The sequence below is a fragment of the Choristoneura fumiferana genome, chromosome 12 (genome assembly GCF_025370935.1).
Source record: "Choristoneura fumiferana chromosome 12, NRCan_CFum_1, whole genome shotgun sequence".
NCBI classification, from domain to species: Eukaryota; Metazoa; Arthropoda; class Insecta; order Lepidoptera; family Tortricidae; genus Choristoneura; species Choristoneura fumiferana.
Genome location: NC_133483.1, coordinates 22119591 through 22143783, shown reverse-complemented (window position 1 = coordinate 22143783; position 24193 = coordinate 22119591). Strand labels below are relative to the sequence as shown.

General features: G+C 39.4%; 1 protein-coding gene across 1 annotated transcript in view; it reads right to left on the bottom strand.

Annotated features, from left to right (window-relative positions):
* The window catches only part of LOC141433734 (lachesin-like), a 113281-nt gene that overhangs the window by 12921 nt on the left and 76167 nt on the right, over window positions 1-24193 (bottom strand). The window contains exons 10-12 of the mRNA XM_074095827.1: window positions 13629-13803; window positions 10552-10661; window positions 7605-7667 (exon numbers count right to left, since the gene is read on the bottom strand). Of these exons, the coding sequence (XP_073951928.1) occupies window positions 7605-7667; window positions 10552-10661; window positions 13629-13803 (348 nt within the window). The remainder of the gene's footprint in view (window positions 1-7604; window positions 7668-10551; window positions 10662-13628; window positions 13804-24193) is intronic.

Genomic DNA, 24193 nt, shown 5'->3' with positions numbered 1-24193 from the left:
GGAATATTTTCCAATTTCGAAGAGTGCTACCAAATCTGGCTTCGAGGTGGGAATTAAGGGAGTCCTCTCTATCTCTATACCTGGCTGACACACTGGACACATCTGGATCCTACAAGTACCATCAGCCAAATAAGTGGTCTATCAATTCTTAAACAAGTTCCTATCAAATGCCACGGTTCTGCAGTGCGTCTACTATGTTTGCCGAAGCGCGAGTAGATAGCTTTAATGCTGTACTACGGAAAAAAGGCATCGCTTCTGACAAGAACCGATGACCAAGACGACCGGATGACCAAGTGGTTAGAGAACCTGACTACAAAGCTTGAGGTCTCGGGTTCGATTCCCGGCCGGGGCAGATATTTGTATGAATAATACGAATGTTTGTTCTTGGGTCTTAGGTGTTTAATATGTATTTATCTATATAAGTATGTTTATCCGTTGCCTAGTATCCATAGTACAAGCTTTGCTTAGTTTGGGACTAGGTCAATTGGTGTCAAGTGTCTCATGATATTTATTTATTTATTTAATACGTGGCAGCACTAACAGCCTCCTGAAGATGATAGCTGTAAGAGATGAGTGCTCTATAATGCAAAATTTAATTAATACCACACTATCACTCGTCCAATATGTATACTAACATAGTTATAAACAAATTACTGATAATGTATGGATCTTTGTTGTCTGAATAAATAAATGAATTATTATAAATGAATATGTCGCTAAAGTCGAACTTTCAAGTTGACAGACACGTCTATCTTTTTTTTTTTTTTTAGATAGACACATAGCGGTCAAACTTATAACACTTTTTGCGTCGGGGGTTAAAAACAAACAGTCTCTGAACTAAACCGCGGCAAAATTGCAAAAGTTTCTGTTCTTAAAATTTTGATTACGGAACCTTATAAAATCTTTTATTTAACTTGCTCTGTTTGTTTATTTATTTGTTTGTTTGGTTCAAATCTTGCAAGCTAAATTTGACCCACTTCCAGTGGTCTGATTGACTTGAAATTTGGCTTATTGGTAAATTTAGTGACAATTATAATAATCTGGTTGTGACATCTTGGTGGTCCTGCCAGGATCGTCTCCGCAGGAAGGAACTCCTCAACAGTTAATAGTACCGACTTGAAATTTGGTACGGATTTGTAGATGCACGTACAGCCAACAAAAAGTACATTCTGCACAAAGCTTGTATTAAAAATGTTTTTTTTTTAACAAAACTTATTAATTTGAATAACTATTGCAAGTGAAATGCTCTTGGGATTAACTATGGAGAGCCTGTATCAGCCCCTTTACGTACTGCTACGTCATGGCATCAGGTGGCCTTGTGGTTGGACAAAGGCTAGCCTTAAGGCATTTGAATACAAGCCGTCACAACACCCGCGTCAGCTTCCTGTGTTATGAATTGTTATGTATTTATTTATGTTTGTTTTTGGGAGTAGGAGAGCTTATTTTGTTCAGTTTTGACTATTTGAGAATGCTGTTATCGTAACTACTTTTATTTAAAGAATTATGTTTATGCTAACTTTTAAGTTGAAAGTCGTGGACGCGAGGAAGTTAGAATGAAAATAATTCAATAGAAATATAATAAAAGATAATATTGTTACATACAATTTTTATTATATGGGGGAGGCCTATTTCTAACTGTGGATGCAGTACAACTGATATGATGATGATGACATACCATTTTTGTATTTTTATTTTTACTAATTCACTTCGTATATTTTGTAATTACTCTGTAAATAAATGTAATTTAACTATGATAACGTGTCTTGTACTGACATAAAAATTATATAGGTATTTTTGATAATTTAGTTTATAATTATGACATCGTCGCAGACAACCTAGTATTAATTTTACGATGGTGATGATGATTTTGACGGCCAGATGGCCAAGTGGTTAGAGAACCTGACTACGAAGCTTGAGGTCCCGGGTCGATTCCCGGCCGGGGCAGATATTTGTATGAATAATACGAATGTTGTTCTCGGGTCTTGGATGTTTAATATGTATTTAAGTATGTATTATTATTTTTTGTATTATAATTATTGTTATTTTGTAATTTATTAATAATAATATTTTTTCTCGTTTAGATTTTTTTTGATATTTTGTGTTTTTTTTAATCATCATCCCAGCTTATATACGTCCCACTGCTGGGCACAGGCCTCCTCTCAGAACAAGAGGGTTTGGGCCATAGTTCCCACGCTGGCCCAGTGCGGATTGGGAACTTCGCACGCACCATTGAATCGCTTCGCAGGTTCGTGCAGGTTTCCTCACGATGTTTTCCTTCACCGCAAAGCTCGTGGTAAATTTCAAATGTAATTCCGCACATGAATTTCGAAAAACTCAGAGGTGCGAGCCGCGATTTGAACCCATGACCCTTTGTTTGAGAGATATATATATATATTTATTGTATAAATTGTTTTTTTGTGTTATTTAATATTATTTAATTAATTTTGATATAATTGAGAACATATCGATGGTGGAAGTCTCAATTGGCGTAAGGGACAAAATACCGAAAATGACTTTTAAACATAGAAAATTAGAGTTTTTTTTCTCTGTCGATTGGTAGTATTCAAGTTACGATACGCCCCTTACTTTTGCTGTTATCAACATTTATTATTTTAAAATAAAATAGCTTAAGGGACATGATATAAAATATTTGAGCTGAAAAATGACGTAAATGTATTATTTTTTTAATATTTGGGTCGTAAGGGACTGTGGCAGTCTCATATGTCCTTTACGACTCGGCTCATGTCGTTAAAAAAAACCCAACAAATATAATAAAAGGGCGTATGGGTCAATTATTGTTTCATTGCCCTTTACACCCCAACATTTTATAACGAATAAGATAAAAAGCAAGAAGTTGTTGGGCGTAACCTTACCGCCTGTACCTATTTCTTGTACCTAACATCAAAATACTAACGCGTCTACCTACTTTACACGCGCCGAGCGTTTGCGCATTGCACATTCGGTCAGTCGTGTCTCGTGTCAGACACGTCAAACACGGAGGACGTATTTGATTGCCTACGTTTGTTCTTTGTCAACGCGCGTATTTTTTATAAGATGCCAAAAGCAAAACAAAAAAAGAAGATTAAGTTGATGGATCCCCTAATGGCTTGACGTCGAGCTAACATTTCCGTAATGGAATTTCAGTCAAGGATGTTGAGGTAAATTTCTCTTAGCTACTTTGTTTATTTTAAGCTGTCCTGACAAATCCTAATAAAGGAAGCCTGTGCCCAGCAGTGGGACGTATATAGGCCGAGATGATGATGCAAACATAATAATAATTGGCCTGTATAATTAATTATGTATCTTGAGGGTTAAAAATTGTATAATCGGAACGTCGTAAGGGACATTAAAAACAGCATTTTATAAAATAATAAATACTTTTATGGCGTAAGGGGTATAAAAGCAAGAGCTAGAGTAAATTGTCGGTCGTAAGGGGCAGTAGCAAACAGACATTAAAAAAAAAGGTGTAATTGGTACGTCGTAAGGGGCATTAAACAACAGCAACTTATAAAATAAGGAATACTCTTATGGGCGTAAGGGACATCAAAAGCTAAAACTAGAGTAAATTGTTAGTCGTAAGGGACAGTAACAAACAGACATTTTAAAAATTGAGGTTACTTTATGGGTGTAAGGGGCACTTAAAGTAAAATACCTTGCTTGCTTCTTTTAGTTCATTAAAATACCTTGTTAATGTTAGGTCGTAGGAGGCATCAAAACAAATGGTTTTTAGAACTTGTAGTGATTGAAACAACAACTCAAGCAAGCATACTCCCAAATGTGCAAGAAATAGTGCAAGCAAGCGTGCAAGAAAGCATGCAAGCAAGCAAGCAAGCAAGCAAGCATGTAAGCAACCACCTAAGCAAGCTTGCAAGTGAGCATGTAATTTTGTCAATCAAATCAACAAACATGCAATTTTATCGGCCTGGGTTAGATGAACATCGCGGGTTACCCCGATCCCGCGATGACCGGTCTATGGTATCTCCTCCAGCGCTCATGAAGCGGGCTGGCGTCCCACTCCCTCACAGCTGCAATCAGTGTGTTAGAGGAAGCATAAATAGTGCAAGCATGCATGCAAACAAGCGTGAAGCCAGAAGGCAAGCATGCATGCAAACAACAAATCAAGCAAGAATACTCCCAAATGTGCAAGAAATAGTGCAAGCAAGCATGCAATCAAACATGCAAGCAAGCATGCAAGCAAGCAAGCAAGCATGTAAGCAATAATGCAAGCAAGCAGAGTTAGTACGCCAGTGGTGGTAGTGAAAATCATTTCATCATCATCGTCATCAACAACATCATCAGTTCGTTTATCGCTACCCCCCCCCAACTATGCTATTTTCCGGGATAAAAACTTATTTACTTGGCGATTTTTAACAGCTGCAATATCTTCCTTAACCCTCTCAGCTATAAACAAACAAGTCAGCCATAGCCGAGCATTTGTTGGAGTCAGGACCAAACCACTGGATTGAGCTTCACAATCCCAAAATTCTGTCCACGGAACGTCATTTCTACTCAAGAATGGTACGTGAAGCAGTTGAAATAAAAAAGCATAAAAATGTCAACCGGGACGATGGATATAAGCTTTCATCTTCATGGAATCCTGTTATTAATAAGTGTCGACGTCGGGATGAGTGTTGTGAGTCGGTGTGATGGGGTGACAAATAAAAATCACCAATTGCGAGTAGGTCGTGATACGAGTGCTGGTACTATTAGTGATCAAGTGCGGGTAGTTCGAAGGACTCGCGCTGCTAGGCAGACTTGACACCCCACACTTCAGTCCACTCGTGACCACGGCCACTGCAATGTTGCCGAAACGTCGAGGTAAATATTACTCGTGTGTGTTAGCGTGATAAGTCCCGTTGGTGGTATTTTGACTATGAGTGAGAATCACGAAAGTTTAAAAACGTTATAAAAGTTTTATTTAACTTTTAACTTATAATGTCCATTTAAAGAAAATGTTACAAATTACATATTTTTAAGGGGACGTGCAAAATTATGGCTTTTGCGCGTTATTTTAAATAATTAAAGTGGTTCTTTGAGTTAATTTTAATTTTTCTACAGGAACTTACGTCTAAATATGTAGCAAATAAAATATAAAATGTCCTATAAGACCAAAAATCGGTTACTACATTATTTATTTATTTACGGTTTATGGATGTAAGGGGCTATGACACCCGTATGTCACGGGCGTAAGGGACAGCTATTTTTCTTATTAAGCTTTTTACGAAAATGTCTATAGTTTCACGTTGAAAAGCAAGAAAATTCAAGATTTTACGTAATTATAACGTCCTGCTAAGTTAAACATTAACAATGGTGTGAGGGTTTGAAAATTACCAAAAACTTCTTTTCGCTCTCCTGAAAAGTAGCATTTTGTCCCTTACGTCAATTGAGACTTCCACCATCGATATATATATAGGTTTAAGTTGTCTTTTATTGTATTTTAGTGTGTATTTATCTATATTAGTATGTTCATCCGTTGCCTAGTACCCATAGTACAAGCTTTGCTTAGTTTGGGGGTATGTCAATTGGTGTCAGGTGTCCCATGATATTTATTTATTTATTTATTACTGAACTGTTAACACTAATAGTTCCCATGACACAAACAGTAATATTTCTAACCATAAATATGTGTAACAATATCAAAATAATCTCTCTCACTGATGCTTTTGAACATACAATAAACGTCAACATTCCAGATCCTAAGACCCCATTATCCTTAAAGCCGACTATCGCTTGCACTCTGACATAAAACTACGTAAGTCCAAAGTTTTCAATTCTGCCGACCGAAGAAGTTTCGAACAATTCTCGGGCCGAGAATCGACCCCCCGTGGAAGGATCTTCAAAGTGTCGTTATGAACTGCGAATAACTTCATTCAGAGGGCTATTCCGGACTACGGCTGGATAAAGCTATCGGCGAAACGAGGAATCAACGAGGTGTGGATTGGTGTTAATGTCAGTGACAAGCCTAGGATCAAATTTGAAAGAGAATAAGCGTCGCTATCATGATTAAGACGATGATATGGGTCAATGACTTTGAGCAGGGCCACTCTTCACACTTTTGCCTGTAATTAAAAGAGACGTAACGATGCCACGGCTGTGATATTTGTACAGAAAATTAATTTTAGGGCACCTTTGTCTGAGCCAAAATTATTAAAAATTATACAGAATTGATAGGTAATCATTTTGTTTAATTGGTAGGTTGCCTGGAAGAGATCGCTCTTAAGCGATAAGGCTGCCTATTGCTTACCTTGTATTTTTCTCTCTGTGTTTTCTGTATCGCTTACTACTGGTGTACAATTAGGAGTTATTGTCATCATCATCATCCCAGCCTATATACGTCCCACTGCAGGGCACAGGCCTCCCCTCAGAATAAGAGGGCTTGGGCAGTAGTTCCCACGCGGGCCCAGTGCGGATTGGGAACTTCACACACACCATTGAATTGATTCGCAGGTTTGTGCAGGTTTCCTCACGATGTTTTCCTTCACCGTAAAGCTCGTGGTAAATTTCAAATGTAATTCCGCACATGAATTTCGAAAAACTCAGAGGTGCGAGTCGGGGTTTGAACCCAATCCTCTGCTTGAGAGGCCTTAGGTCAAACCACTCGGCCACCACGGCTTCCAAGGAGTTATTGTATTTGTATTGTATTGTAATCAGATGAATAGACATGTTAACGTCTGTATTTCGTTTTAAAACTAATATAGTCACTTTCTTAGTCTTTTGAATAAAAAAGTGAGTGAAACAAATTAAAGTAATATAGAGTTGGAGGTAGGTACCACGAGGAATTAGGGAATTAATTATTCTGTTGCTCGGTGGATGCAAGCCGCTTCCAACCGAAGCGACTGGAGGTCTAATGGTGGCGGGAGTTTACAGTGGACGTCTGAAGCTAATGATGGTGAATTATTCGATTAATATATGTGCACCAAAGGCATTACCTGGTTATATTTAGCAAAAAAACTTCATTAAAATGTGTAAGTGTATATCTATTCTTTCTGTCTTAGCAATCTATGCTTTTGGAAATCTATCTTCAAAGTCAAAGTCAATTTTTTTTAAATTCAATTTAAGATATAAAAAGCACTTATGAATGTCAAAAAAAAAACAAGCACCTAAAGAAACCTCTCTTCATAGAATTATCCAGACTTTTAGGAATCAGACCTTAGAAGAATCTGTATTGTATTGTATTAATTCTATAACTCTTTATTGCACATAAAATGCATAGAAATAAAAGTCCACATTGAGAGATCCATGTACAGAGGCGAACTTATCCCACAAAGATTATCTTTCAGTCTGATCTGTTCTATTAAAAACTGTCGATTGTTTCATCATATTTTGCATCATTGAAACGACATACTTAGGGCGGTTTCGCACTACGTCCGATCCGAATCCGATCCGAACCCGTGACAATACGGTCCGGCGTAGTCATAGAACTTTTGTATGGTAGTTTACGCACTACATCGGAGAAAAATCGGATGACGGAACCATACAAATTTTTTACGACTACGCCGGACCGTATTCACGGGTTCGGATCGGATTCGGATCGGACGTAGTGCGGAAAGGCCCTTATTTGTTGTATTCCCTGAGTTAATGTTAAATATGACATGTATACTTACATTCTTTGTTGGCGTTGCTCTTCATTTCCGTCGCCTTTGGTGACGTCGACGGCATGGGGATTTCTGCAGGAAAAAAGTGATTGTTAAAATAATACCAAAGATATTTGCTGCGTCGCTGCGTGTCATGCCCAAGGGCCTTCTAATTTTGGCTGTGGTTTTTCTTTTCTAACACTCAAAGAGAGATATTATAAGTTTGACGTCTATATTTGTATGTCTGTGGCATCATAGTTCTTAAACGGTTGGATTGATTTCAATGTATTTTAACCGACGAAAAAAAAACGGAGGAGGTTTTCAAGTCGACGCGTATATATATTTTTTTAATGTACCATCAGCCAAATAAGTGGTCTATCAATTTTTAAACAAGTTCCTATCAAATGAATATGTCGCTAAAGTCGAACTTTCAAGTTGATAGACGCGTCTATTATGTTTTATGACATGCAAAAGATTATCAACTTTAAGGTGGTAGACCATATATTTGGCTGATGGTACATATTATTATGACCACGCATAACTTTTTACAAAGTAGGTAGTCCGATTTTGATAATTCCTTTTTTCATTGGATAGAGTATACCTTAAAATGAGTATTAATCAAATTTGGATAAAAATGATACTCCAAGGGTGAGAAAAAACTATTAAATAAAAACATATGAAAAAAATTTAAACCGCCGAAAAAGCTGAAAAGCAAAAACCTTTTTTTATTTAACCTTAATCTAGGTACTAGATTGAAGTCGGTGCCTCAGCACTAGCCATCAGGAATGGACCTAGGAGTGGACTTCTATCGCTTCTCCTGGCTCGTGCGTCGACCATTCGTATGGAAACACCTTTTCAATGACTTCAACCACTACGCAGAGGTCAAACATCCGAAAGCTCCGCTTAGATAATTAAATCTCTACAAGTTGTCTAACATCGAGAATCAGTTTCCAAAAGCGTTGTTTATGACATAGTTTATCTTCGTGCCGAAATTATACCTCTAATTAAGGGGCGTTCAGGTTAAATTAATTAAAACCCGATACCCTTGTTCGGGCAGTTTCGGGTTATTACTTGTAGGGTGGAGGTGTATTTTTCATACAATTAGGCCTAAAACATAATATCAAGTACTTAAACAAATCTTGCGGTATAGATTCAAATTCAAATCATGTATTCAGTAAATAGGCCGCCTGGGACTTTTACACGTCACTTTTTAAACTAATAGCGCTTTTGGAAAGACCATCATTGCCAAGAAGAATGCGCCGCAAGAAACTTGGCAGACATTTTGTTGGAGATAAAATAATTACAAATAAAATACTTAAAAACTACAGTATACAATTAAAGAAAAAATAACAAAAAATAATAATAATAATACAGGAATATATGGGGTCACTTAGTTAAAAAAATAAACACTAACTATATCTATACGTTCAGTGGAAGTGTAGAATGCTTCCACCGTCATAAATAAAATAAAATAAATGTATGTAAGATATACATTTCAGGTCAAGTAACCATAAAGGATTTGGATTCCAAAGGCAAGCTCACGCCTACTGCTACTTTCCGATATAAAAAGTATCCTATGGCTACCTTTTCACCAGGGATGTGCGAGGAGGTATTATATTGCAAGGAATTTGTTTTTAAGAAATATAAATATTTTATTCGCCCTTCGCAAATTACATACACCACAAAATATAAACAATTAAGTATAAGGTAGGTATTTGCGAAATCGCGAAGCGGTCTCAGCTCAGCATAGTGTTGGCCGTAGACGCCAACGTTTTTTACCGGCCTGCCCGAAGGAGGGTTATGTTTTTTCGAGCGTATGTATGTATGTATGTATGTATGAAAGTATGTATGTATGTATGCAAGTATGTATGTATGTGTGGGTATGTATGTCCATTTCTTTGGTCCTTGCTGCAGCCTAAACGGCTGGACGGATTGTAACATAAGAGGTATCATTGGATTCGTCATAACTGTCGAAGTGACATAGGATATATAATATTTTAATATGGAGTCTGCGAAACAAAATATAGCGAAGGAATCATTTTTTTTTGTATTGTAACAATATGGGGAATGAAAGCTAATAATTAGCCCATTCTAAATATATATACTATTAATCTACTATTTTCACAGAAATATCAAAAAAGTATCAAATAAAAAACATTAAATTTAAAAAATCAAAAAGTCCAACTGCCGAAAACTAAAAGGAAGAAAATAAGTCTAGTGGTCTAGAACTCTGTCAAGAAGCTCGTTTAAGGTTCAACAGTCGGGACCCATTAAAATCGTAACTAGCTCAAAAAATCTTGGTAATGCGTCCCGACTGTTGAACCTTAAATGAGTTTCTTGACAGAGTTCTAGACCACTAGACTTATTTTCTTCCTTTGAGTTTTTAAGGCAGTCGGTTTTTATATTTTTTTTTAATTTAATGTTTTTTTATGAACGAATAGCAACGCTTCAATTACCTATCTTCGCTTCGCTCAGCCGTTTCCACTAGGTCTGTTATGTGCGCGAATGGGTAAATAAGATGTTCTTATTAGTTCATGAAAAACACATTCCTTAAATAAAAATAAATAAATTAATATCATGGGACACTTCACACCAATTGACCTAGTCCCAAACTAAGCAATGCTTGTACTGTGAATACTAGGCAACGGATAAACATACTTATATAGATAAATACATACTTAAATACATATTAAACATCCAAGACCCGAGAACAAACATTCGTAGGATAGGTAAACGAAGTGTTTCATAAAAAACACATTCCTTGCAACAACTTTTTATATATTCGACTGGATGGCAAACGAGCAAGTGGGTCTCCTGATGGTAAGAGATCACCAGCGCCCATAGGCACCTGCAAAACCAGGGGGTTTGCATAATATGCGTTGCCAACCTAGAAGACTAAGATGGGATACCTCAAGTGCCAGTAATAGATCCACTCGCACCTGTGGTGGCAACGTAGCCTTAAGCAATAAGTCCTTACCATACAGCCGGATGGAGCCTTCAGTCTCCCCAAGTGAGTTCTTGGAGATGCACCGGTAGTTACCAAAGTCTCCCAGCTGCAGATTACGCACTGTCAGCTTCATGTGAGCTCTGAAACAATAATAATAATAATAATAGGCCTTGACATCTTCTGCAGATGATCTAAGTAGCATCGCGACGACACTTGCGCTCGTGACTAAATAGGCCGATTCGGGACAGGATCCCCGGCCGCATATGCGACAAGTGTACTCCCCCCCAGGTGGTCGGGGGTTGAAACGAAATGAAACACGTATTTTTTGTACTGAAGCTTTTGTTCTTTAGTTGGATTGACAATAAAATGACGGGATGTATTATAATACCGAAAAATCATATTACCTACGGTTGAGATATCAACGCTTAACACATCGAAATTCAGAATAGCGAAAGTTCAAAATGCCGAAGCTCGAAATATCTACTTTCAAATGACCGAAAGCATACAAAATCCCGAACTAACTGGCATTCACAGTACCATAATAATCATTTTCTGTGCTGTTACAAAAAAAAACTCTCAAGTAGAGGAGGATGGAGTCAAACCCGATCTCGAATCTCTGATGTTATCTCCAAAATTACATCTGAAATTTACAATGAGCTTAGTGGTAAAGGAAAACATCTTGAGGGAACTTGCACACATTTGTAATGCCATTTAATGGTGAGTGTGAAGTTTCCGATACGCAATAGGCTTGAGTGGAGACTACAGCTCAAGCCCTCTTGTTATTAGAGGAGGCTTGTGCCCTGGAGTGGGACATGGAAGAGCTATTATGATACATCATCTCCAATTAAGCTCGGATAAAACGCAATCTTGTTTACGTCTTACCGCCACTTCAAACCGGGTAAAAAATATATTCTATAATATTTATTCAAACTTCCAACACAAATTGTTCCGAGCCAGTTAATATTTCTTAACCTCTCAGCCCCGAATGAAGCGCGGTTAGCATGCTCCTGACACAACTCGAAAAACTTCCATCAAATTAACTTAGTAATAACCTCTCTCGCGAACCTGCTTAATTAAAATTATAACTTAGTACGGGTAAATTAACGTTATGTGTGTACACTGCAATAAAGGTCTTACGTTATTTATGGTAGATGTCTCGCGATTCGCGATGATCCGTGTATGTAATAGAACCATTTCGCTTAATAACGTTTTCACAATAAGTTTTAACCCCTGTCGCAAAAAGAGGGGTGTTACAAGTTTGACCGATATGTGTGTCTGTCTGTCTGTCTATGGCACCGTAGCTCTTAAACGGATGAACCTATTTGAATGCAATTTTTTTATTTGAAAGCATGTTTTGTAGAAATGGTTCTTAGAAAAATCGGTTCAGCCGTTTGTTCAGATATTATACTTTGAAGCAACAAAGTCGGGGGTTTTTCCTACTTTTTGTTAGTTAGGTTGTCTAAGATCGTCTTGTAGTCTGTTTTAAATCTCGATTTAAGGCTTAAACTGACAGTCCTTGTATGGATCTGACAGGATTTAAGACCACTTAAACCTAGATTAAAAAGCCTGCAAGTGGACGTTAGTCAAATAATGAGACTATGCTGGCATGACTTTTTCTGTTATTTTGCTGTTTTTGCGCGGAAGAACCTCTTGTTCCCCTTATGTAACTGTCTTACATATCTTACATAAGTTGGTCTAGTAGATACTAAATTATTTATGGTTATAATTAGGTCCTGGAGCTTCGCCGGCTACTGTCAAGGCGAGCTCGCTTCGCTCGCTCAGCTAGCGCATTGTGGGCCCAAATGTGCACAACTCCTTTAAGCTTCGCTCGTCGTCGTACCTAAGTTTACGGAAGCTAAATTGACAGTAAAAGTGACCCATTACATACAAGATCGAAATTTGATGGAAATAGGAAATATTTGGCCCCGTCCGGAGCTAGTTATGTAAGATGGTTATGTACCGGAACAAGGTGGTGAAGCAAAAGGTGTAAATTTAAATATGACACCTTGTTTAAAAAAGTATAGAAACAGTGAATTTTTTTTATGCTTGTTTCACGTGATTTATTGTGTTGTGTTTTAAGAAATCTATTTTAACAAATAGTTAATAACCAGGTAGTTTCTATCAATGAACTGAGGGTTCTATCGAAAATCAAGAAAAGCACGGCGTATAACTTCAAGGTCGAAGGTTCGGGTTTTCGTATTTGGGTTTTGTTCGGCGTAGGTACAGTCAAGTGCAAAAATAAGTATCTATTCAAACGACTCAAAAATATGTTACTACGGCCTTATTGCGTCGGAATAAGATAAGTATTTATTTTTGAAACTGAATAAGTTCATATTTTTACACTTGACTATACCTTGATTTTAGAGAAGTTCGATTATTTCGGCACAGTTGCATGCGCCATGATCACGAGACCCGAATTTAAATCACATAACCTAACCAACAAAAGTTGGAAAACCACCGACTTTGTCAATTCAAGAACCATCGCTAGAAAACCTGTTTTCAAATTAAAAAAACCACATTCAAATCGGTCCACCCGTTTAAGAGCTACGGTGCCACACACACACACACGCACGCACGCATGCACGCACGCACGCACGCACGCACGCACGCACGCACGCACACACACACAGAGACACACATAGCGATCAAACTTATAACACCCCTCTTTTTGCGTTGGGGTTAAAACATTTGTAATGACCGCGATAGTCTAAAACATTGCGTTGTATGCGTCGGCATGTCGATTTTTACACTCTGCTTTTCACTTACATTGCGAGGAAATGAAATAGTGGGCTGTTGACACCTGATTACCTTGGTCTTGGAAGAAAATTTTAAGTTATGGACTATAGAGCATAAAAAGTCATTTTATGTCACCTAGATCCAGCACAAACACTAGACGGACTTTACCCGTCTGTCCCACTAGTCCCATTGAGTAGTCCCATGGGACAAGTGGCACTAGTATTTTAATCCCAAAAGTCCCATTACCGTTATCACAGTGTAGTTCCAAAAGTTGGACTACCGTTATTACGAGCATGATTAGTAAAATTTTTTGAAAGAACACCGAATACTGTAAAAAAACTAGGCAGCAAAAATAAAATGAACCTAAGTACCTGTATGAGTTTTCTTCAGTGTTAATTGCATATTTTCTAGTAGGCAGGACCATGACGTTGTCATACACCCAGTAGGATATGGCCCGGGGGTGAGCCTCCGTGTGGCAGTCTACGGTGACGTCTGTGCCGGCCGGTGCGCCGACCAGCTGGTTCGGGACCCATATCATGGGAGAGACTGGAAGAGAGGAATTTGTTAAGAGCGTTTATACCTGCTGAGGTGGCAACGTTGCATTTTTGACAGTTTTTATCGATTATTCCATAAAAATTGAATGAAAATTAAAAATGTTGTCTGTTAGAACTGTTATTAATATATAAGTTAATGTGTCTACTTCAATAATTATTCGTGATAAGACTTTTATATTCTTTAAAAACGAACAAAAATGGTTATTAACTTTTTTTAACCAACACACTGGCGGCATTACCTCTCTGTACAGTCAGAGAAATTCGCTGGGAGAGGTAAGCCCAGCTCTGGGGTCTCCTGAGGTCTCTATCAGCCGGGACGTTATGGCCCCCATGAAGGCCCTCATGTCAGCCGACTAGGGACCCATTGTCTCCACTGCGAGCGCCGCAAACTCATAGTCCTTTATTAACTGTTTTTAAAGAAAATAAGAATCTATCACGAATATATTTTGCAGTAGACACATTAACTTATATATTAAGAACATAAAACTAACAAAAATGCAACGCTGCCAGGCTCAGCAGGTATAAACGCTCTTAATAAGTAAAGAATGAAAGAAAATGTTTATTCGGCAACATACATTAACTTTTAGGTAACATACATCAGGTGCTTAACTTAATGTTTAAGTAAACTTATAGCTGGCCGAAAGGGCTGGCAGCTCAGCAATGCTGAGGTACGGAACCACAGGGCTGATTTACAGCTGAAGTACTGGGGATAATAATCCTTCTCAGGCTGCATTTCCACCGGAGCTATGCGAGGATGCGTTACGAGGAATGTGTCTGTCATTCATAAACATAATCAAAACAAATGCAAAGCGACTTGGAACATAATATCTTCTAATACAAAGCCTACAATACAAAAGGATGACATTAAATTTTTTAAAATTCAATAATATGACCTATAGTGACCCTCAAGACATCTGTGAATTTCTTAATGACTACTTTATTAATCTTAATAATACTCAAAGTACAATAGGATGCTCCTACAAAACAAGCTACATAGCATCTCATCGTCAATTTTCTTAATGCCAGTTGATGACAAAGAAGTATATAATATAATCATGTCATTAAAAAACAATAACACCAGTGGCTACGATGACATAACAACAAAAATACTTAAAGTTAATGCAGAATGCTTGAGCAGGCCACTTGCCTATATAATAAATCTTTCCTTCGAACAGGGAACTTTCCCTGACCAATTGAAGATGTCTCTCGTCAAGCCTATATTTAAAAAAGGCAGCAGAGAGGATCCCAATGACTACCGGCCCATAACAATTGTGCCTATCTTGGCTAAGATTATGGAGATCGCTATGTTCAGAAGGTTAGAAAAACTTTTTAATAAATCATGACATCTTACAACCAGAGCAGTATGGTTTTCGCAAGGGCTATTCAACTGAGTTAGCTTGTTTTGATTTCATTAAATTTATAACTGAAGCAAATAATAGTAAGTTACCGGTTATGTCAATCTTTTTTGACATGACTAAAGCTTTTGATCTAGTTGATCACTCGATTCTTTTATCTAAGTTGAGTATGTATGGAATTAGGGGTCGAGCTCATGATTGGTTAGAGAGTTACTTAACTAATAGGAAGCAAAGTACAGAGATTACGAAAATGTTAGAAGTAAAAAATAGTTTCAATAAGGTAGTTTATAGATCAGAATACCGTGGTATTAACGCAGGCGTACCACAGGGAAGTAATTTAGGACCACTGCTGTTTTTGATATACATTAATGATCTTCCTCGTGCCACTGCATCAAATGTATACTTACTTTATGCTGATGACACCACAATACTAATTAAGGGTGATTGTGAAAAGTATGAGTCCAATATAAATGATGCCGTTGATGAATTACACGCATGGTCTATCCAAAATAGATTGATGATAAATCTGAATAAGACAAAATTTATGCAATTTCATTCCTATCAACAAAGCCGGCGAATTAAATGTATCATACGACAATGTCCCCTTAGCGGAGACCGAATGCTTTAAGTTCCTTGGAATCTCTATTGATAAGCATTTAAACTGGAAGGACCATGTAGAATCAGTATGTTCCAGGTTAGATAGTGTAAGGTATAGTGTTAATAGAAAGACGGGGTTTTCAAGACTGATTTATTGACAGCTGTCACAATCAATTTGTACGTCTACCTTCAAGTGAGGGCATACCCTCACTTTACAATATTACTATAAACAACATTCATCACATTCCCCCTGCGCATGAATACTATTACTATCACACATAGATTCGTAATGTTTTTGGTTAAAGATAAATACATCATTTCTAAACAATGTTGTTTTTGAAATAGGTTGCTGATGGATATTATGCATACAATAACGATAGCATTTAATTTACTATCAGATTTATGTTAAAGAAATTGTGATGATTTGCACACTGCAGCATAGATAATTATTTACCTACTCATTCATTATGATCACGTTTACGGGGGCGTAGTCTGTCCTTGTACGAAAACGTTTCATTAGTTGGTGGTGTGGGATGGTCGTCGGAGTGAGGGTCTGCAGCGTCATTCCGAACAGACTGCTGTGAGGCACTAGGCTCACAACTGGACTCCTTCTCCTCGCTCAAATGCTATTTTCCTTGCTTTGTGACGTATCTGCGTCGTTTGTTACCTGTGCACCGGAAAAGCGATGACTTTTCCGAGATGATATTATTTGGTCAGTGTGCCGATGTGACAATCCATCTGCGGTAGTACCTTATACGTGACTGCTCCGGTGCGCTCGGTGACCACCCCATGCTTCCACTTACTCTGTGCATTTTTAGAGAAGTCTCTCGCGAGTACCTGGTCCCCCGGCTGTAGAGTGCGCGGCGTGCCACCGGTGTGGCGCGCCTGCGCGCTCTGCGCGGCGCCCACGCGGTCAGCGGTGCTGCAACGCAGCATGTCCAGACGCGTGCGCAGCCTGCGTCCCAACAGCGCTACCGCCGGTTCTTTTTCTGTGGTACTGTGTGTGCTGTTCCGATACTGTAATAAAAATTTTGACAAAGCCTTATCGATGTCTTCGTTCTCGGATGCGGCCTTTTTAATGGTTCTCTTATTGTTTTTACGGCATTTTCTGCGGCGCCATTGCTAGAAGGGTGGTAAGGAGTTATCAAAATATGTTTGACACCGTTGTGGCGCAAAAAATTTTCAAATTCTTCCGAGGTAAATGGTGGCCCACCATCAGACACGAGCTGTTTCGGAAGACCGAACCTCGCAAAACATTCCCTCAGTCGAGCATTTACCACACCTGCCGATGTACCGCTGTTCATGAGGAACACTTCGATCCATTTAGAGTGGGAGTCAATAATGACCAGGTAATATTTACCTCCATGTTGAAGAAAGTCTACGTGGAGTCTGGTCCACGGTTCCGATGGCCACACGAAAGGAACTGGCGGCACACGCGGCGGCGCACTGCGGACGGCGGCACAGGGCGCGCAGGCGCTCGCGAGCGCTTCGATGTGTGCGTCAATTTGTGGCCACCACACATAGTTGCGCGCTATTTGTTTCATGCGCACCACACCCATGTGTCCGGAATGTATCTCTTGCAACACAGCTGCCTGTAGTGAAGGCGGGACGACCACTCTGTAGCCGTACACGATACAGCCGTGATCAACAAATAGAGTATCTTTCCTATATAAATAACTTTTCTCACCTTCTACTTCTAAGTCGATTGGCCAACCGCTTAAAATGTAACCATAGATTTTGCAAAGCGTTGCGTCCTTTTTAGTTTCCCTAGCTATGTCCCTGTAGCTAAGGGGAAAACTGTCTTCTACATAGGCAAGTAAGTCGCGTCGTCGTGTTCAGTTTCCGATTCCTTTCGCTCTAGCGGGAGGCGGGATAAGGCATCCGCGTTCCCGTTACGCTCCGTAGATACAAACTGAATATTAAAATTGTACGCAGCAAGGCGTACTGCATACCTTTGCAGGCGGCTGGCGGCAGTCTGCGGAATTCCCTTGGCTTCGCCGAATATGTAGCTCAGCGCCTTGTGATCGCTTTTGAGTGTAAAGTGACGACCATAAAGGTACTGATGGTGGCGTGTGACACCGAACACAATGGCTAGCGCCTCTTTATCTACCTGGCTGTAGCGGCGCTCGGCGGCGCTGAGCGTGCGCGACGCGCAGCACAGCACGCGCTCGCCGCCATCCGGGTACCTGTGCGACAGCACGGCGCCAGCCCATACGAACTGCTGTCGACGGACAGCACCAGCGGCAGCGAGGGGTCGTAGTGAGCCAGTATAGGCGCGCGGGTCAGTGTGTTTTTGATGGTCGTGAACGCCGTGTCACATTCGGTTGTCCATTTCCATTTTTGTCCCTTTTTGAGCAAGGAGTACAAAGGCTGTAAAGTGGAACTCATGTTAGGTATAAAACGAGCGTAATAATTTATTAGACCGAGAGCGGCTCTTAATTGTGATACGTTTTGAGGTACCGGTGCCCTAGTGATTGCCTCTATTTTGCTTTTGTCAGTGTGCAAACCTTCTTTATTTATTCTATAACCGAGATAACATACTTCGCTTTTGAAGAATTGACACTTCTCAAATCTAAGTCGCAGACCAGCGTCTTGTAGCCGCTTCAATACCGACCTTAAATTTGACAAATGTTGAGTTTTATCACGACCGGTGACACAAATGTCATCCTGAAAAGCCACAACACCTTTTAACCCGCACAAAGTTTCTTCTATTAATTTTTGAAACATCTCAGGCAAACACTTTAAACCGAAAGGTGCACGCTTGTAAACGAAAGTGCCCAAATGCGTCGTTATAGCAGTAAGGGGTTGCGACTCTTCATCTAGGTTACATTGCAAGTAGGCATTTTTCAAATCAAGCTTAGTAAATTCCTCGCCCCGCTCAACGCTGCGAACAGCTGTTCGATACGCGGCAATGGGTAGTGAAAGTCCTTTAACATTTTATTAACAGTTATTTTGTAGTCTCCGCATATTCGAATCGTACCATCTCTCTTAACGATCGGAACAATTGGAGTTCCATAATCGGACCTTTCAACTTTGTAAATAACTTGTTCGCGCTGCAAGCGCGCGAGCTCGCGCTCGACTGGCGCGCGCAACGCGAGCGGTATGGGACGAGCTTTACAAAATACAGGCGTTTTGTCCTTTAAATATAATTTTATACTAGATCTAAACGTGCCTATAGCAGGATTGAATACATCCGGGAATTCAGCCTTTAATTTATTTATGATAGGCGCACCCTTATCCGACAGATGAAACAAATTTATTGACTTTAAATTTAATTCACGTAGCCAGCGACGGCCAGAAGAGGCGGCCGCCGTTATCAATAACAAAGAGTGGCAACAATGCGGTCTCGCCGCCGCAGTGTACTGTGGACTAACAGGTAAGAGCAGCGGGATCAACGGCGTGACGTTCAAAATAACAACTAATCAGCAGAGCTTAAACATTTACGCATAGCACCAGCCGCTTAGGCTACGAGCAATCTGCGCGCATGTAATCGTGTCATCTAACCTTGGTCAGTTTAACCTGCAGCATACAGTAGTACATTGGCACTGTCGAGCGGAATATGGCATCGCCCGTATAAGAGTGCAGCTTAATTTTGTCAGTAATAATAGGCAAATGAGAAAGATGCGTATCATAAAAATGTTTGTTAACTGCTGAAATTTTGCTACCAGTGTCTATCTCGAATGTAACTATTTTATTTTCTAGCATTAACTCACAATAATATGGACTATCTTTGTTATTTTTAACAGAAATAACCTGGTATAAGCCGTCACTCGAGTCACTAAGGGAATCGGAACCGTTAGTAATAAAGTTTTGATACCTGGACCTGCCGACTTCCTTTTCTTTAGGACACATTACTGAGAGATGCCCTTTTTCACTGCACTTGTCACATACGTAGGACTTATATCTACACTTGTTCGGAGTATGTGCGCCTTTTCCACATCTCCAGCAAGCGGTACCGCGACGGCGGCGGGCGCCCGACGGCGCGCCAGCTCCGGCGCCGGCGCCCACACGGTGCAGCCCCTCCGCGGCCTCGCCCTGCCCGAGTCCCGCGCCGGCGCCCGCCGACAGCGCGGCTCGCCGCCCCGCGGCCTCCGCCGCGTGCCGCTCCGCCGCCTCCAGCGCGAGTGCCAGCTCCACCGCCTTCTTGTAGTCCAACGACCGCACGGCAAACAGCCGCGACCGGATATCCTCACTCCGCAAGCCGGATACGAACTGGTCCCTGATGTTTTCCTCCAGATTCGCGCCGAATTTGCAGTGGGTGGCCAGATGCTTGAGGTTCTGTAGGAAAGACCCGATCGATTCGCCCTCTGCCTGTTGTCGCTGACGAAAAACGTAACGCTCCGCTATTTCAGATCGCATGGGTTCTAAATGCTCCGTGACGAGCTTGACGAGCTCGTCAAAGCTCTTGTCCTCGGGGTTGGCGGGCGCGCACAGGTCACACATGAGCTGGTAGGTGGGCGCGCCCACGTGCGTCACTAGCGTGGCAACATGCAACTCGTCTTTAATATCGTTCAACAAGATGTACTGTCGGACGAGTCTCACGTACGCGGGCCACAGCGTGCCTCCCGCGAGGTTAAATTCGTGCAATTTACCAATAGGCATCGTAATTTAAACACCAAATCGTTCGCCACTGTAAGGTTATAGTGTTAAATAGAAAGACGGGTTTTCAAGACTGATTTATTGACAGCTGTCACAATCAATTTGTACGTCTACCTTCAAGTGAGGGCATACCCTCACTTTACAATATTACTATAAACAACATTCATCACAGATAGATTCGTTTTCGCCCTAGAAACTAAGAAGAACAGTCCTCTGTTGGTGCAGCACTGACAGCCTACCATGGTTATGTGTCATCAGTGCTGACTACGGACTTATTCTATGGGGGAATTCTGTAGCAGTAGACAGGGTTTTTAAGCTACAAAAAAAATGTATGCGTGCAATTAAGAATGCCTGGTTCAGGGATAGTTGCAAGCCTATGTTCAAAGAGTTTAAAATCTTGCCCCTCACTTGCATGTAGTGCGCAATGTCTGTATTTTTGTAAAAACGTATCCGGACTATTTTAAAGTACGTCAAGGTGCTGGTAGAAACAAGACAAGATCGCAGTACAAAAATCTTTTGCTTCAACCACGCTGCAGATCGGATATTTATAAAAGGAATGCCTATAACATGTGCATAAAAGTGTACAATGCCCTGCCTGAAAATATAAAAGTACTACAGGGCACCCAATTCAAGTCCACAATGAATTCATGGCTCCTAAACAACTGTTTTTACTCGATCAATGAATATTTTAATCATACATAATGCTGCTATTAGTTATATTTAATGCCATTTAGTTTTAATTTAAATCTTCGTTTCAAATGTAACTTTAAATTTTTATATTATGAATACCTATGTGACATCTTGATATTATTTGTAATTTATTGGTATTATAATTATTGTAATTTCTGACATTGTAAATTAGTATGAAATAGTAGCTGAAATGTAATAATTAATCTATCTGAATATTGTACACCATGAATATGGTAGATTACGGTCATGTACTTAATTATTTTTATTTTTACCTTTTACCTCTCTGTACCCGTTTTCATGCAATAAATGAATTATTATTATTATCGAAGGATTGCTTTTTCTCAGCTCTAGGCTGGTATTAACTACATTTACGGGTTATCCACCAAGTAATTGTAGCAAGAGTTATAATAAATATATTTTAAGAAGATTGCTGAGGGCTATTTTCAGGGTCTAGTTGCATGAACTTTCTCACTATTCTGCATGTATTAAGTATTGCGGCTTTTTGTAAAATTGTGTAAACGTGTGATTTTATGCCTAATAATTTTAAGCTATGGTGTAGGTGGTTTGGGATGACGCCTGTTGTAGATAGGACTATTGGAACTACGTACACTTTTTCCTGTCTCCATAGTCTAGCAACTTCGTCTTTTAGGTCTGCGTATTTTGTTATTTTTTCGTGATGGTCTTTTGTAAATTGTGTGTGTTAGGGATTGAGATATCTATGAGGTATGTAGTTTTGTTTATTTTATCTATTAATGTGATGTCAGGTCTATTATAGTGGATAGTACGATCTGTGAGTATGGCGCGGTCGTAGTATAATTTGTGTGTTGTATTCTCAAGTACTACCTGTGGTGTGTATTTGTAGTACGGGGTGTGTGTGTCTTGTATAAGTTTATGTTTGTGTGCCAGGTTTTGATGGATGATGTTTGCGATTTGATTGTGTCTGTGTGTGTAGTCTGTTTGTGTTAGCGTTGTGCATGCTCCGGTTATGTGTTGTATGGTTTCCGGTGGTTATGACATCTGCGGCATTTGTCGTTTGTGAGTGTTGGATCTTTTATTATATATTTTCGGTAGTTTTTAGTATTTACGATTTGGTCCTGAATTGCAATAATGAAACCTTCAGTTTCTGGGAACAAACTGCCTATTTTTAGCCATGTGTTTGATGCAGGTGTGTCTATGTGTGTTTGTTCTAAGTCACGAGGATGTCGTCCATGAAGTACCTTTTTCTTCAATTATTTATAAGTTCTGCTTGTGGGTCATTGCCGTTAATATTTTGCGTGTCAGGTGGTTCGTGTAGGTTAAGCGGAGTGTAGTTGTGGTCATTTTGGACGATTGTGTTGTGTATATTGCTTGTACGTGATTTGGTGTGAAAAAATGTTTGTAAGCTGTGTATTTGTTTTTTCCAGAGATAATGAATGTTTATCATGCCCCTACCTCCTTCCTGTCTCTTGATAGTCAGTCTTTCTATTGCAGATTTAGGGTGTAAATGGTTATGTTTTGTTAGTGTTGTGCGTGTAGTTCTTTCTATGGCTTCTATATCGGTCTTGGACCATTTTATAACTCCAAATGAGTATGTCAGGATGGGGATGGCGTAAGTGTTTATGGCTTTAATTAAATTTTTGCCAGATAATTGCGATTTGCATATTTTATTTAGGCGGTTTTTGTACTCAGTACTTAATGTATGTTTAGTTATAGTATGGTCCAAGCCCTTTAACTGTTTGTATCCGAGATATTTGTATAGGTCATTTGTTTCCATTGCTGTTATAGTGTTATTGTCGTCTATTGTATAGTTACCTGGTTGTATCTTTCCTTTTACTATGTGTAGTGTTTTACATTTCTCTATGCCAAATTCCATGTTGATGTCGTTGCTGAATGTTGCTGTGATTTCTATTAATTTCTTCATGTCTTTGTCTGTCTTGGCGTATAATTTTATGTCGTCCATATAAATGAGGTGTGATATACGTGTATCTGTTGGAGTGTTCCTGAAGTTGTATCCAACTCGGCTGTTGTTCAGTAGATGTGATAAGGGGTTGAGGGCGAGACAAAACCACATGGGACTCAAGGAATCGCCTTGATAGATACCTTTCTTAATGGAGATGGTGCGCGTTGTTATTGTGTTATTACCAGCATTTAATTGAAGAGTAGTTTTCCATTGATTCATTATATTACGTAGAAAGTGAGTTATTTTTGGGTCTATTTTATATATTTCTAATATTTGTAGCAGCCAGGAATGGGGTACGCTATCAAAAGCTTTTTTGTAATCAATATATGTACAGTGTAGGTTTCTATTTTTACTAGTCGCGTGTTTGTGGATGGTGGAGTCAATAATCAGCTGCTCCTTGCATCCCATGTGGCCTCGCCTGCATCCTTTTTGTTCCTCTGATATGATTTGTTGTGTTCTATGTGACTATTGATTTTTCTAGTTATTGCTGATGTTAATATTTTATATATGGTGGGTAAGCATGTGATTGGTCTGTATTGTGATGGATGTGAGGAATGAGTTGTTTTGGGCAGCATATATGTTATACCGGTGGCTATAAATTCTGGTATATTTTGTTTGCCTAATATTATTTCTGTTAAGTTTTTTGCTATGTGTTTGTGTAGTGATGTTAATTTTTTATACCAGTAGTTATGTATTGTCTATCCCAGGTGATTTCCAATTGTGTAGTTTCGCTGTTATATTTGTTATGTCGGTTTCTGTGATCTCCTCAAATTCATCTCTTCTATTGTATCCCATTTTTTCTTTCTGTTTCTATCCAGTCTGCTTGGTCATTATGTTGTTTATTTTTCTTCCCATATGCCTACCAAAACGTCTCTAGTTGTGTCTGTGTTGGTATGGATGTGTCTGTGTGAATCTCTGTGTGTTGCGTGTGATTGTGTAGGTTCCTGTAAAATCCTTTTTCATTTGTTGCAAATAAAATATTGTCATTCTTTCGTTTTTGTGCTTTCATATACCTTCTAAGTCTATGTACCTTTAGTGCCATTTCTGTTTTAATGTATCTAGTATTCTTCTGGTTTTCTGTTATCTGCTTCATGTCTAGTGTGTGTAATCCTGCTCCTAAACATCTCTTCTACTCTTTTCACTACTTTACGAGACCTATTATTATTTATATATTGGGTGAGTCTACCACAATCTGCCCCTGA